Genomic DNA, 12389 nt, shown 5'->3' with positions numbered 1-12389 from the left:
CCAGTTTCTGTGAGATACGAATTTACCAGCTTTTAATGTTTTTTTTATTTATTTTTTTTAAACATAGTCTAATTTTGTTGATCATTAATGAGCATTTCTGTATTGTGGGTGTTGTCGAGTGATTGAAATCGAGACATTTTGTGTTTGAATTGAAGTGATGGAGTAAGGGGTCGAATGGGTCAAAGTTCAAGTATATTTTCCTATATATAGTGGCAGAGTAGAGGAGGAAAAATGTATTCCTGGAGGGAGTGCCATGGGGGTTACTGTTAAGCCAGAAGTGGAATCACGTGACTGGGGTTAAGCTGGGGTTAAGCAGGCAGGTGTATAAAAGCAGGTCTAAATGTCTGCAGGGGGCTGTCTGTGTGAAGCCCGGGTAATGCCTGTGTGGTTAGACCCTATTTTAAAACAGTCCTTTCAGCTATATATTTTTGACATTGTATCTTTTTGTGTTGCCTGAAAATCGGACAAGGGTTGGAATGGGCCAAAATGAAATAATCAGATATGCGTCACACTCTTTTAACCATCACTGAAGTAAGAATGTGATAGGGTCGGATATGTGAGTGCTGACTGGAGAGAGAGAGAGAGAGAGAGAGAGAGAGAGAGAGAGAGAGAGAGAGAGAGAGAGCAAGAGCATACTGCAGTGGAGGCCATATTATTAGAGAAACACCTGTCCAATTGTGATGAAACTTTGGGCCATGGGGATCTACTTTTTCATGTTATTGATAGCTCCATTTTTTTGTGTGGTGGGGTATGAATGTCACAGACTTGCTTGTTTATACTGTATGGGACCAAGCCATATGGCCTGCAAAGTACACAGGGATCAAACAACAGTTTTTTTTTTTTTTTTTTTAATTTAATTAAATGACAAGAGGTATGTATTGAACTGTAGGTAAGGTTGACTATAATTTGTGAGATTTCAGCTAAAGGGGATTTTCAAAAGTTTCTCAGAGGAACTCACAGTTAAAGTACACCAAATTATTTTTCTTATGGGAACTAGACACAACCATAAGATTTTGAGGGCATCTGTTGTATTTCTGTTAACACCAGGGCCTGCCTTTGAAAGCCCAATGAAAGACGAAGGGTGTTTTTTACAAATTGATTTACAGTGGAACAATAATTGCTCAATTTCAAAATAAAAAGGCCCGTTTAGTTGCTCTCTGTTTTGTCTACCTTCTCTGCCTTCAAACTTGTGAAGACACTGTTGGGATTCTATCCCAGCGGTTTATCAGAGGATTGCATCATGTTTGTTGGCTTTTCCCCAGTTACCAATAATATTGATATTCCAGCTTCTCAGGGGCCTTTTTTTGTTGCAAGAATGTACAATAAGGTATTATGGGCCTGGGTTTTGAATAAATGTACTGATTTCTCCCAAGTTTAAAGTATTACTCAGGTTTGTTGTTGTATTTAAATTTGTACTTTAATTTAATGTTGTGTTTTGCTCAGTGAAATTATGTTGTTTACGTAAACATGCAAAAAGCTTTTAAAAGCAGAACATTAGGAATTCTAAATGAACACTGCACTGTGACAGAATGGCAGTTATTATTCTGTTCCTGTGAGCCCACTTTCTTGTCCAACACATTTATTTATAATGTTATTGAACCCAGTGAGGTACAACTCAGACTTCAGTTAATCAAAGAACAAGTGTCTTCTTATTTAATGTCAATGTTAACCTCTTTTTATCATGTTTGCAGTCATTCGAAATCGTTCTTCTTGCAATTACTCAAATGCTGTGTTTTTCTTTTTTTTAGCGGTGTTCAGGAGATGCTCTTTGGTTTTAGTAGATGGAATGTACACTTTGGTTGCGCAAGCCTACGTTACATGTGCTTTGGGCAGGTAACTAAAACTGAAGAGCAGCTCTTTGCCTCATACTCCAAGCACCTTAACACAAAAAGACTTGATATTTGAGTAATTGCAATAAGAACCATGCAGAGGGATTGCAAACACCATACAATGTAAGATAACAGTCCAGGTCCATTCATGGCATGTAGGTAGAGGGTATCATGGCAACATTCAACGGTTTGATTTAACAGCAAAGGACACATATTTCTTGTAGCTGTATTACTTCCCTTAGGTGGTGGTGGTTATGATGACACATTGTGCATTGCTATCGTGAGCGTTATTTTAGCAACTTCAGTGAATTAAAACAAATACAAATAATTGTAGATGTTTATTCTGCCTGCCATGACAGGGTCTCTCTATGATGTAGCTATTTTCCCTACATAGGTGTCTTCAGTAAACAACAGCGGTGTATTGATGTTTATTTATTGCTGAAAGCTTTTTTTACAGACTTGTTAACAAGACCCATCAAAATAAAAAGAGCCTAAAATAATGGAGTCAGTCCTAAAGTATGACTTAATTTGTTGGCTTTTGGAGTGGTCCCAATGATCAGTCTTCAAGTAAGTGTTAGTAATTGAAATGTAAAACGGATACAGAGACAAATTACTTTATTTTCTGCTTATTAATGTTGAATTCATATGAAGCATAAGCATGACACATTTTACATGCTTGTTCAGACTTTCTAATGACAGTGAATTATCAATCAGATCACTACAATAGTATAATGTTGGTTGATGGGTTTTTAAAGCGTCATTCATAATGACTCTTCCTGCAAAGGTGACCATGTGCTTTCATTCCAAAAGTATCAACTGCATATTCAAACTAGATATTGAGTCTTACTGCTCTGACATAGATATCCCGTTTCTCTCTGATATTAATTTTCCCTGTTATGATGATTTCTGATCATTAGACCACAAGTGTCTTTCCAGCCCAAACATTAAATCCCTTTATCCTCTCCACCAGCTGTCACCCCATGTCTGGTGAGTGCTCCTGCAAACCTGGTTGGTCTGGACTCTACTGCAACGAGACATGTGCTCCTGGGTTTTACGGGGAATCCTGTCAACAAATCTGCAACTGCCAAAACGGGGCTGACTGCCACAGTGTAAATGGGCAGTGTATTTGTGCCCCTGGATTTAAGGTAAATCATCCGGATCTGATTTATAGTGACCTCATTCAAACATACCGAACATAAACATGCAGATCATGTTATATAATCATATCGGATACGCACATTATATATGGTATGTCGTTATTCAGAATACTGTAGCACAGTACATATCCATATCCTTGTTAAATGTAATTGGTGAGGTGGGTTTAGATCAATATAGTGTAGATAGTAATACTGTATGAACAGGACAATCTTGCATCATATTACTCCCTATTAGATTATAGTCTCAATCAAACAATTTAAAAATAATAAGAATTACAAAATGTGCTCATGTTCCAGGGCCCAGACTGTTCAATGGCTTGTCCGCTGGGGACTCATGGAATGAACTGCTCTTCCTCCTGTAACTGCAAGAACAGTGCTGTATGCTCCCCAGTCGATGGCTCGTGCACCTGTAAAGCAGGTAGGGTCGTTTTTGCTTGGATAACAAAATATAATAGGGAAGTATGTAAATGAAGTATTCTTCTTCTTTATTTAGCTGGTTGCCATCATAATGAGGTGAAGTTTATTTTTCTAATGGCTTAAACGTACATTCTATTCTGCACATGCAGTAGGAAACTGGGGTCAAGAAGAGTCATGTTCTGCGTTTCCATGGTAATTTAGCTGACCCGCATTGGCTGCCAATCCGAACTGCCCCTAATTTCTTTCTGACGCTTTCACAAAGTGGGCCCAAGCGGGATGTGTGGAAGTACGTCATAATACTGACCAATCAAGTGACACTTAATCCGGGGTGAGCAGGTTTCTCCGTGGTTTTATATTCTCGTTTAGTTTATTATTAGTAACAAAAAGCTCCAAAGAATTGTTAGGATTTTCAGAAGCAAAGCAATAACGTCCATCCTTTTGGTTTTTTACACAAATGAATGCAACCTTAGCCGCAAGGCTTGCTGGGAAAGAGCCGCCAACATCCGTCAAACTCGCATTGCATGGAAATTGAGTCTTTTCACTCAACTCGGGTATATCAATAGGGTTTCAGGAGGAGTGTGGGAGAGCCCAGATCAGCTCGGATTGGTGGTCAACCCGTGCCCATGGAAATGAGGTATAAGAATGTGCAGATGTGGAAGGATGATTTTGATAAGTTAGAGAAGGCCTAGGTCTTTAGAGAGTCAGTGCCTCTGTTGTGGAATTATAATTGAGAAATGCTACACTGCATCTAAATATGTATGTTTTTGGTATTATGCTTTTGGAAAAATTCCAAAGCACCAAGGTGGTCCCCATCTTGGAAAAGGTTGAAAACAACCACAATAAACAGCTTCTCCTTCTGTAAAGCTATGTTTTATTTCCAACAAGCCCCCTTTTGTATTTGCAGGTTGGCATGGCGTTGACTGCTCAATAAACTGCCCGAGTGGTACCTGGGGTCTTGGCTGCAATGTAACCTGTATGTGTGCCAATGGAGGAGCCTGCAATGCTCTGTCTGGGATTTGTACTTGTGCACCTGGGTGGAGAGGGGAGAAATGCGAGTTTCATTGTCAGGTAATCAGGCTACTTACAATGATTGATTATGACATAGTACTCAGGTATTGGAATTCATATTGAGCCATATTCCTAAACAATTCATATGCTTGTACAGCATGCTAATTCTTTGTGAAGGCAGCCTACACACTGTACAACAATGAGTACTATGCAACTATATTTGTTGTAGATTTAAGAAAGTACTGTGTACACAGCTTACTACAATGTTGTGGAAAGTAGTACTAATGTTTGCCAATAATCTTAAAACAAATACGTTTCAAAATAATACACTTTATAAACGGATCACATGCTTGGATTATGTGAAAAAGATTTAAATAAGATTATGAAATAAGTATGTGACTAGTTTATGCTTAAAAATTGGGGAATGACCTGTCAAGATCACAGGTTTCTTACAAAAATGTTTTTGTCAATAACCAAATTAGTGAAAAACCATTAGAAAAACCATGTTTAAAAAATGTCATACAAAATGAACACCAGTGGAAAGACCTAACCATGAGTATAGGCTCACTATGACATTGTGGGCATGACTGCCATTTTGATTCCAGCCAGGTGGACTGCAAACTTATTATTTGACTGCTCTTTATATACAATCTCCAGTGAATTCATTATTCTCCCTTTGCAGTGTGAGTAGTCCCATTGGCAATGCCATTAGAAAACTCCAATCTTTTATGACCAATGTCTACTTTTTTGAAATATTGACAACGGAGAACAATAAACTTGAGATATTCACAGTACAAATGGTAGAGCTGTTCAACCTTCCAGTCTAAGCTTGTCTGTCTTTTCTTCCAGGATGGTACCTATGGAATGGACTGCACTGAACGCTGTGATTGCAGTCATGCGGATGGCTGTCACCCTGCCACTGGACACTGCCGCTGCCTTGCAGGGTGGACAGGTGAGCATTACAGCTACTGCTGTGCTTCTGCTGTGCTTCATCTTGTGCTTCTGGGAAAAAAACAGAAATATAGCCATCATATGATATATATGTATTATTTATTAAAGGCTGTGCATAGTCAGTTTCATGTATTTACAATTGGACAGTAAGGTATAAACATAAGGTTGGAAACTCGCCACATTTTTCAGGATGGCATTTTCCCAGAAAGAAAGACTCTGTATTTGTATGTAGCTAAAATGTAGGTTTCTTCAATTCAGTATTAGTAGAATCTGTTCTAAAATGAACACAGAAGCAATGAGTGAAGCAGCAAGGTACCTTGTGACTACTCAAGTAAGTGGTTGCTTGCTCATCATAAGCAGTCTAAGCAGTCTCTGTCAAAGAACAGTTGGGGCTCAGTTTAGCAGTACTGTAGTAAAAAGTTCATTATTTTGCCTTAAAAAACACAATTATAAAAAGTAATTGTTTTGCTGTTTTTATGGGAATCTGAAGGCCATTTCTTTAAATAGTCTAAAAAACATGAAACTGTCTGTAGACACTGGGCAGTTTGTTCAACAATCTGGCCTGTTTATATGATGCTTACTTCTAGAAAATTGCTAGTGTGAAACTGTGAGCAGCCATTAGCATTTAAAATGGTTCCAGTTAACAAAATGATTCCATAAATCTCTATATACAGTAGGTCTCAAATGTGCAGTTCTATATGAAACATATGTAATAGCAAACATGCCTTTTCATATTAAAGCAAGATCTGTGGCACTGCACTGGGTTAAAGGAAGTTATTTCTTTCCGTGCTTTACTCTTTGGGTGTCTGTTACTCCTTCTCTTGCTCGATTAGGGGTGTCAATCACAGTCCTGGAGGGCCATTCCACTCCAGGTTTAACAGTAAAATTAGATAATTACGTGCTTCCGGGTCTGGGTGGAGGGTTAATTGGTCCAATTAAACCATTCAGAAAAGGGTTGTAACAAAGACAAGTGCGGAAGGGCCAGCTTTGGACACCCCTGTCCGAGATTATTTCACCTCAGCAGTGTCTTCAGGGTTAAAGCATGTTACTGGCTGCAAAGAATGTCAGTCAGTTGGGGAACAGCTGCAAACAGATTTGTATGACACCAGATATCCTGTTTTAAAACAAAATGCTGTCATATATGATATTTTTTTATTTTTAAATTTCACATTTCAAACCTACACAGCGAACGGAAGTGCACGACGAGAAAACATTTAGCAAACTACAGTCATGCTTTTGGCTTAAAAAAAATAGATGGCTGCCATCCAAGCAAACTAACCCAACCCTGATTAACCCTGGACTTGGATTTACTGGTATATGCCTCCACAGAAAGGCTTACCCATGGTACTTATAGTGCTTACATTTCAAAACTGATTAGCTCCTTGTGGAGCTTAAGCCTGGCACTTTCCAGTCCAATGACAGCTATGCAATCCAGAACACTATTTTGGTTGGTTTAATTATACCATAACTTGAATTGGGTCTGGTCAGTTCTTGATTGGGAGGTGTTTTAGGAATGGTAGGTTCTGTAGGTAGTGTTACTGGGTTAGAAAGGGACACCGTACCCTACAGTAAATAGTCTGAGTGTACAACGATTGGAGTAAAGCCACCAGAATCTGTACCTTCCGACTTAAGGAAAGTTTTCATGTGGTACTTTAGGTTTTTTACGATTAATTAAAATGTCATGTTAAAGCCCTCCCAACAACCCTATACCTGCTACTGTGCTTTCTTCTAAACAGTTCAGTTACAGATACAAAGTAACTAAAATCATTGTGTTTTTTTTATTCAAATGTGTCAAGTAATTATGCAGCTTACTTTTAAATGGTTCAAAATGTATGTTTTGAAAGATGGGGGTATAAATAAACATGTTTCCCTCATAGTTGCTGTACAAGGTCCAATTTAAAAAAGACTAATGTTCTTATGCTCAGCTCAGCTCAGCTCAAGTGATTAGTATTATGTCTATCATGTGAAGAACGAATTGGCAAAATGTTGAGCAATTCTAAATGCTCTTTTGTCTTAAATATTGGGAAATGTTCCAAGGCTTACTTGCTGACGCCATTTAAAAAAAAAAAAAAAAGAAGTCCTCCCCAGTGCATAATTTCCCTTATGCACTGGGGAGGACAGGGACATCAAAGATAAGACAGTATCAGCTATTTCTAATTCACATTTTGTTGTTTGGTTGATACTGGTGGTTGTGTTTCCTAGGGTGCTGATAGTTAGTTGGATGGGTCCATATGTTTCAAATCAGTAACCCTTCTAGTGACTTGCGTCAGTACTAGCAATTTTAATGTAAAACACCAGGCCACAGACTTTAGTTCTTTATAGTGATGCTGTTTGTGTTTAACAATACGTAGAATACAAACAGGTATCCCATCACACACTGCAGTAGCAGAATGTGGTGGGAGAGATTGTGTTCTTTAGAAAACTTGTAAATTGAAGACTTTTGGGTATACTGTACAAACCACACAGGGGTCTGTTTTCATGATCTCAAAAGAAGTGGATCTCAACTTGCAGGTGTTTTTGCCCTGGGCTGATATATTGACCACTTAATAACATTACTGCATACAGTGAAACTACAGTTGATAGTCTGAAGAAAGGTTTAACAATGGCTGGATTAGCGGTCTAGATGCTTAAAATAGATCCCACAATGTTTACATGAACAACGTCATTTAGTGATGAATCCATTGTTTCAGACTGCAGGTAATCAAATCTTCCTTTACATTGAATTAAGTAGGCCCAACCATCACCTATTTAAAATACTTTCCAGAGAATCTGTATCCCCTGCCATCACCACCTACAACTTCTGGTGATTCCATGGAATTGGAAAACAAGAATGAGAAGCTTTGATTAAAAAATGGGTAAATTCCTCTAGCTGTTTTTACATGTTGGCTGGCAAACTGAATTTTAAATGAAGCTAAACTCATTTCCCATACCAACGTGTCTAAACTCGAAGCACTTATATGTGACTCAGTTAAACACTGGTATAGTTCAGGAAGCTTAACGTCAATTGAAATTTCTGTCATACATTTGACTGATAATATCTTCCAGAAAACAGAGTAGTTTTCAACAGGGGAATTACATAACATCATATTTAAATATATAAGAGAAAATGAAAGCCAAATAGGGCACTACACACTAAGACTTAACTGTGCATTAAAATTTAAGCAAATTATTATCTCAAGAAGCCTTGGGTAGCTCTAGTGACCTGCAATACCAACCCTAGGTTTACATTTGAATGATGGCACTGCTATCCTTTAATCTGTCATTAGGAAGTACCAAATAACAAAAACTACAGTATTATAACTGTGCTATAGTTATTTAATATTAACACTAGTTGGTACTGTTTAAAAGCTGCAGTGGCACCATAATTAAATGTACTTCCAGGCCAGCTCAGTTACTAGAAAAGCGTAACACCTATCCAGAAACATATTTTCCTCATTTATTTTTAGTTTGGATGCTGAATGAATGCTGATTTGGAGTGGAAGGCCCTCTTGCATAATGTGCTGGGCCTTAAATGCATAGGCATTTCTTCAGAGCTTCTTAACTGGAGTTTATCCTGACCAGTGAGCTATTGCCTAGCAACTTGCAGAGGCCATCAAAGAGCTCTTTGTCCCCAGCCTTGGCATTGCATTCCATCACAATACTCCTTATCAGCATCAAAACACACCAAATAGTCCTGCAAACAAAACTGCTGCCTTTTAATGGAATACAAATTCGAATGGTTTATTAAATTACAGCTGATAAGTTTGAGACAGTTTCAATTTAAGTGATGGACAGGTTTTTGTGAGCCTTCCCCTCTCTTCTTTTAAACAAAACAATACATTTAAAACTAAACAGGTCTTTTTAGACGCTTACATAATGATGTTCATTTGTCCCTGGATTCAGTCCTTTTTCTCATCAACAGCAGCCAAAATTAATCATTCAGCAGAACACAGTAGGCTCAATAAGGTCTAAGCGCTACAATGGATTTTTACTGGCATTTCGTTTAAAAGAGACATTTAGTGGTTAGAGTATAAAAGATAAAATAAAAAGTTGTTTGTTTGTTAATAAAAAGAAGTCCAGAAGGTTAAGACAGGCAGACATTTACCTTTTAAAACTTAACATGTGCTTCTGTGGGTCATGGTGGATAAAGCAGTATACTCATTTAGTATTTTCATGTTTTGTGCTGCCTAGTTGATTGGAGTTTCTTCCTGGTTGGGATTATGGCGCACTGTAAAGGTGTAACTGACTAACCAATTACTTCCTATTTCTTCTTATTAGAATTGGGAATTGTTTCAACCTGAACTAAATAGTGGGATAACATACATTTTATAAGGTATTCAATATCATAGTAAAGCTACACCCTCAAAAGGCTTGCCATGGTACATTTAATGACTTAAAAGTTTGAGGGTGTTTTAAAACATGAATAAAAAAAGATTTCATTATAAATCCAAACATGCTAAACAATGCTTTTGTGATTGGATCGAATATGCCATATTAAAGTAGGATATACATATACAAATAAACAGTACAAAATTATGCCTATAGTTACCATCAGATTGCTTTGGCAAATTTAACAGTACAGTTGTCCAAAAAAACAAAATCTCACAAAAGTTAATCTCCTTAAAGCATAGGAGTTGAAAGATAAGATCTTGAAAAAGCTTCATAGTGGTTAAAGAAAAGGGCTTTTAACCAGGAGGTCCCCGGTTCAAATCCCACCTCAGCCACTGACTCATTGTGTGACCCTGAGCAAGTCACTTAACCTCCTTGTGCTCTGTCTTTCGGGTGAGATGTAGTTGTAAGTGACTCTGCAGTTGATGCATAGTTCACACACCCTAGTCTCTGTAAGTCGCCTTGGATAAAGGCGTCTACTAAATAATCAAATAATAATAATAATAATAATAGGAAAAATTAGTGTTTGATCATTTAATGTTCATACATCATAAAGAATGCATTAGTGAGTTTGCATAACAACGGTTGCAGTGCCCTATAAATAATACTACATCACAAACTAGATGTTTCACAATGACCACATCTATAGTCACATCAAATACCACATCATACTGTGTCATTATCTGTAACTTACAATAGCAATCAAACAATAGTAATTTGGTCAATAGTACTTTTAGTACATTGCTTCCCCCTGGATATGCAGCTGCTTCCTTTCATCAGTGAGTGTCATGTTCAGATTAGACAAATAACTAGTGCTGGAATAAAAACATACTGTATAGTCTTACATTCGCTTATAACAATAGGGAAGCCTGGACAAAAAATACATGACTTCAATTTGGGTGGAAAGAACTATGCTATTTTGGAAATCAGCAGTAGTGGGCCTGGTTGTGGTTAGCACCAGTAGACAGGGGGTTAGGGTGAGTTCATGCTGTCGTTGTTGGGTGTCTAGTTGCCATTTCCTAATTTAAAATAAGGGTGCACCCTTAATTGTTAGCATCTTTCTTCATTCTGAAGGGTTGTTTCAATGTCTTTGCAGGTATCCACTGTGACAGCGTGTGTGCAGAGGGACGCTGGGGGCCAAACTGTTCGTTATCCTGCAACTGCAAAAACGGTGCTTCCTGCTCCCCTGATGAGGGGACCTGTGAATGTGCTCCTGGATACAGAGGCACTACCTGCCAAAGGAGTAAGGACCGGACTGTGTTCTTACTGTGTACTTACTGTAAATCAGGTTCATTTATACAGTAATCATTAAGCAACTGTGTATTGAATACCTGTCCTCTACATCCATCAGGTCAAATGGTGCTAGAAAGTTTCCCATTATACCATTATGGATGCTTATACATAGCAATATTCACTTGAAACTTTTTCTCTTTTTCAGAATAATATTTTTTGACGTTTATAATAACAAAGACACATAATAATCATCTTCAAAAATGACAATGGTTATTACAGACATTCGATGTTTAAAACAGCATAATTGATTAGCTATTATCATATACAATGTACATAGTCAAAGATTTAAAAAATAGTTTTATGGTATTCATGGTATCAGTGGGAAGGAATATATTTAATAGGTCTACATTCTTGAAAAGGAGATCATCTCTAAATGGCTTTATCCTGGAGAAAGATCAAATGAATGAATGTGAATGAGTGTTGTAATCGTGCTTGCTGTGGGTTCTCCAGCTGTTAATGTCTCCTGGAAACCAGAAGGCTAGTTTAGCTTAAAGGAATTGAATGTTAAAGAAGGAATCTCTTGTTTTTTGTGCTTGTAGTTTGTTCCTCTGGTTTCTTCGGGCACCGTTGCAGTCAGGCCTGCCCACAGTGCGTACACAGCAATGGACCCTGTCACCACATGACCGGACAGTGTGACTGCCTACCAGGGTTTAAAGGGGCCCTCTGCAATGAAGGTGGGGATGACTAATTATCAGAGAACAGAAAAGCCTTGGATGGCACACTCCATTGAACAGCTCTCGTATCTATTTATCGTGCTATCACATTTAACAAGCTGTACACAATGATGCAGGTGTTCACGCTGATGATTCACACTGTGTTGCTTTAAAAGTGATATAAAAATAATGTGGTCAAGCAGTTTAATCTGGGAGACCAGGATATCCTTATTTTATCATTCATTGCTTTCTTCAGTAAGCAGTGAATATGTTTTAGTTACAAAGATAGCAAAGAATACACTGTAGTTGATCAAAAGATTACAAGTAGTAATTTGTATAAAGGTAGGTGTCTGAACCAACAAATTATAACAGCAAATGGTTTATGATTTTTCAATTGGTCTGGTAGGATTGTTTTTTAATGGGTTGTTTACCATTGCGTTTCCCTTTTTTTTCTTCTCCAAATTACTCAAAGCCTTTTCTTTAAAAAAAAAAAAATCTTTATCTCTTCTTTTTCCATCGTTTCTGTTCCCAGGAGCTTAAGACAGGTTTATTGAGCTTTTGATTTCACTCACTTTAATCGTCCTTCAAGCTACTCCTGAAAAGATTGTTCTATTAAGGTCAACAAAAATTCACCAACCATGAATTTTCTTTGCCAGCACTGTATATGGCATTGTCTGTCATTTTACATTATGGCAACAGTAAATATTTAAAAA

At 37.7% G+C, this 12389-nt stretch overlaps 1 protein-coding gene across 1 annotated transcript in view; it reads left to right on the top strand.

Annotated features, from left to right (window-relative positions):
* LOC117409645 (multiple epidermal growth factor-like domains protein 10) overlaps positions 1-12389 on the top strand; it is a 64728-nt gene that overhangs the window by 45148 nt on the left and 7191 nt on the right. The window contains exons 10-15 of the mRNA XM_058992406.1: positions 2800-2974; positions 3284-3404; positions 4308-4471; positions 5261-5363; positions 10827-10973; positions 11563-11697. Coding sequence (XP_058848389.1) covers positions 2800-2974; positions 3284-3404; positions 4308-4471; positions 5261-5363; positions 10827-10973; positions 11563-11697 — 845 coding nt within the window. The remainder of the gene's footprint in view (positions 1-2799; positions 2975-3283; positions 3405-4307; positions 4472-5260; positions 5364-10826; positions 10974-11562; positions 11698-12389) is intronic.

Source organism: Acipenser ruthenus, chromosome 2 (assembly GCF_902713425.1).
Source record: "Acipenser ruthenus chromosome 2, fAciRut3.2 maternal haplotype, whole genome shotgun sequence".
NCBI lineage: Eukaryota > Metazoa > Chordata > Actinopteri > Acipenseriformes > Acipenseridae > Acipenser > Acipenser ruthenus.
This window is presented reverse-complemented; position numbering and strand designations above follow the sequence as displayed.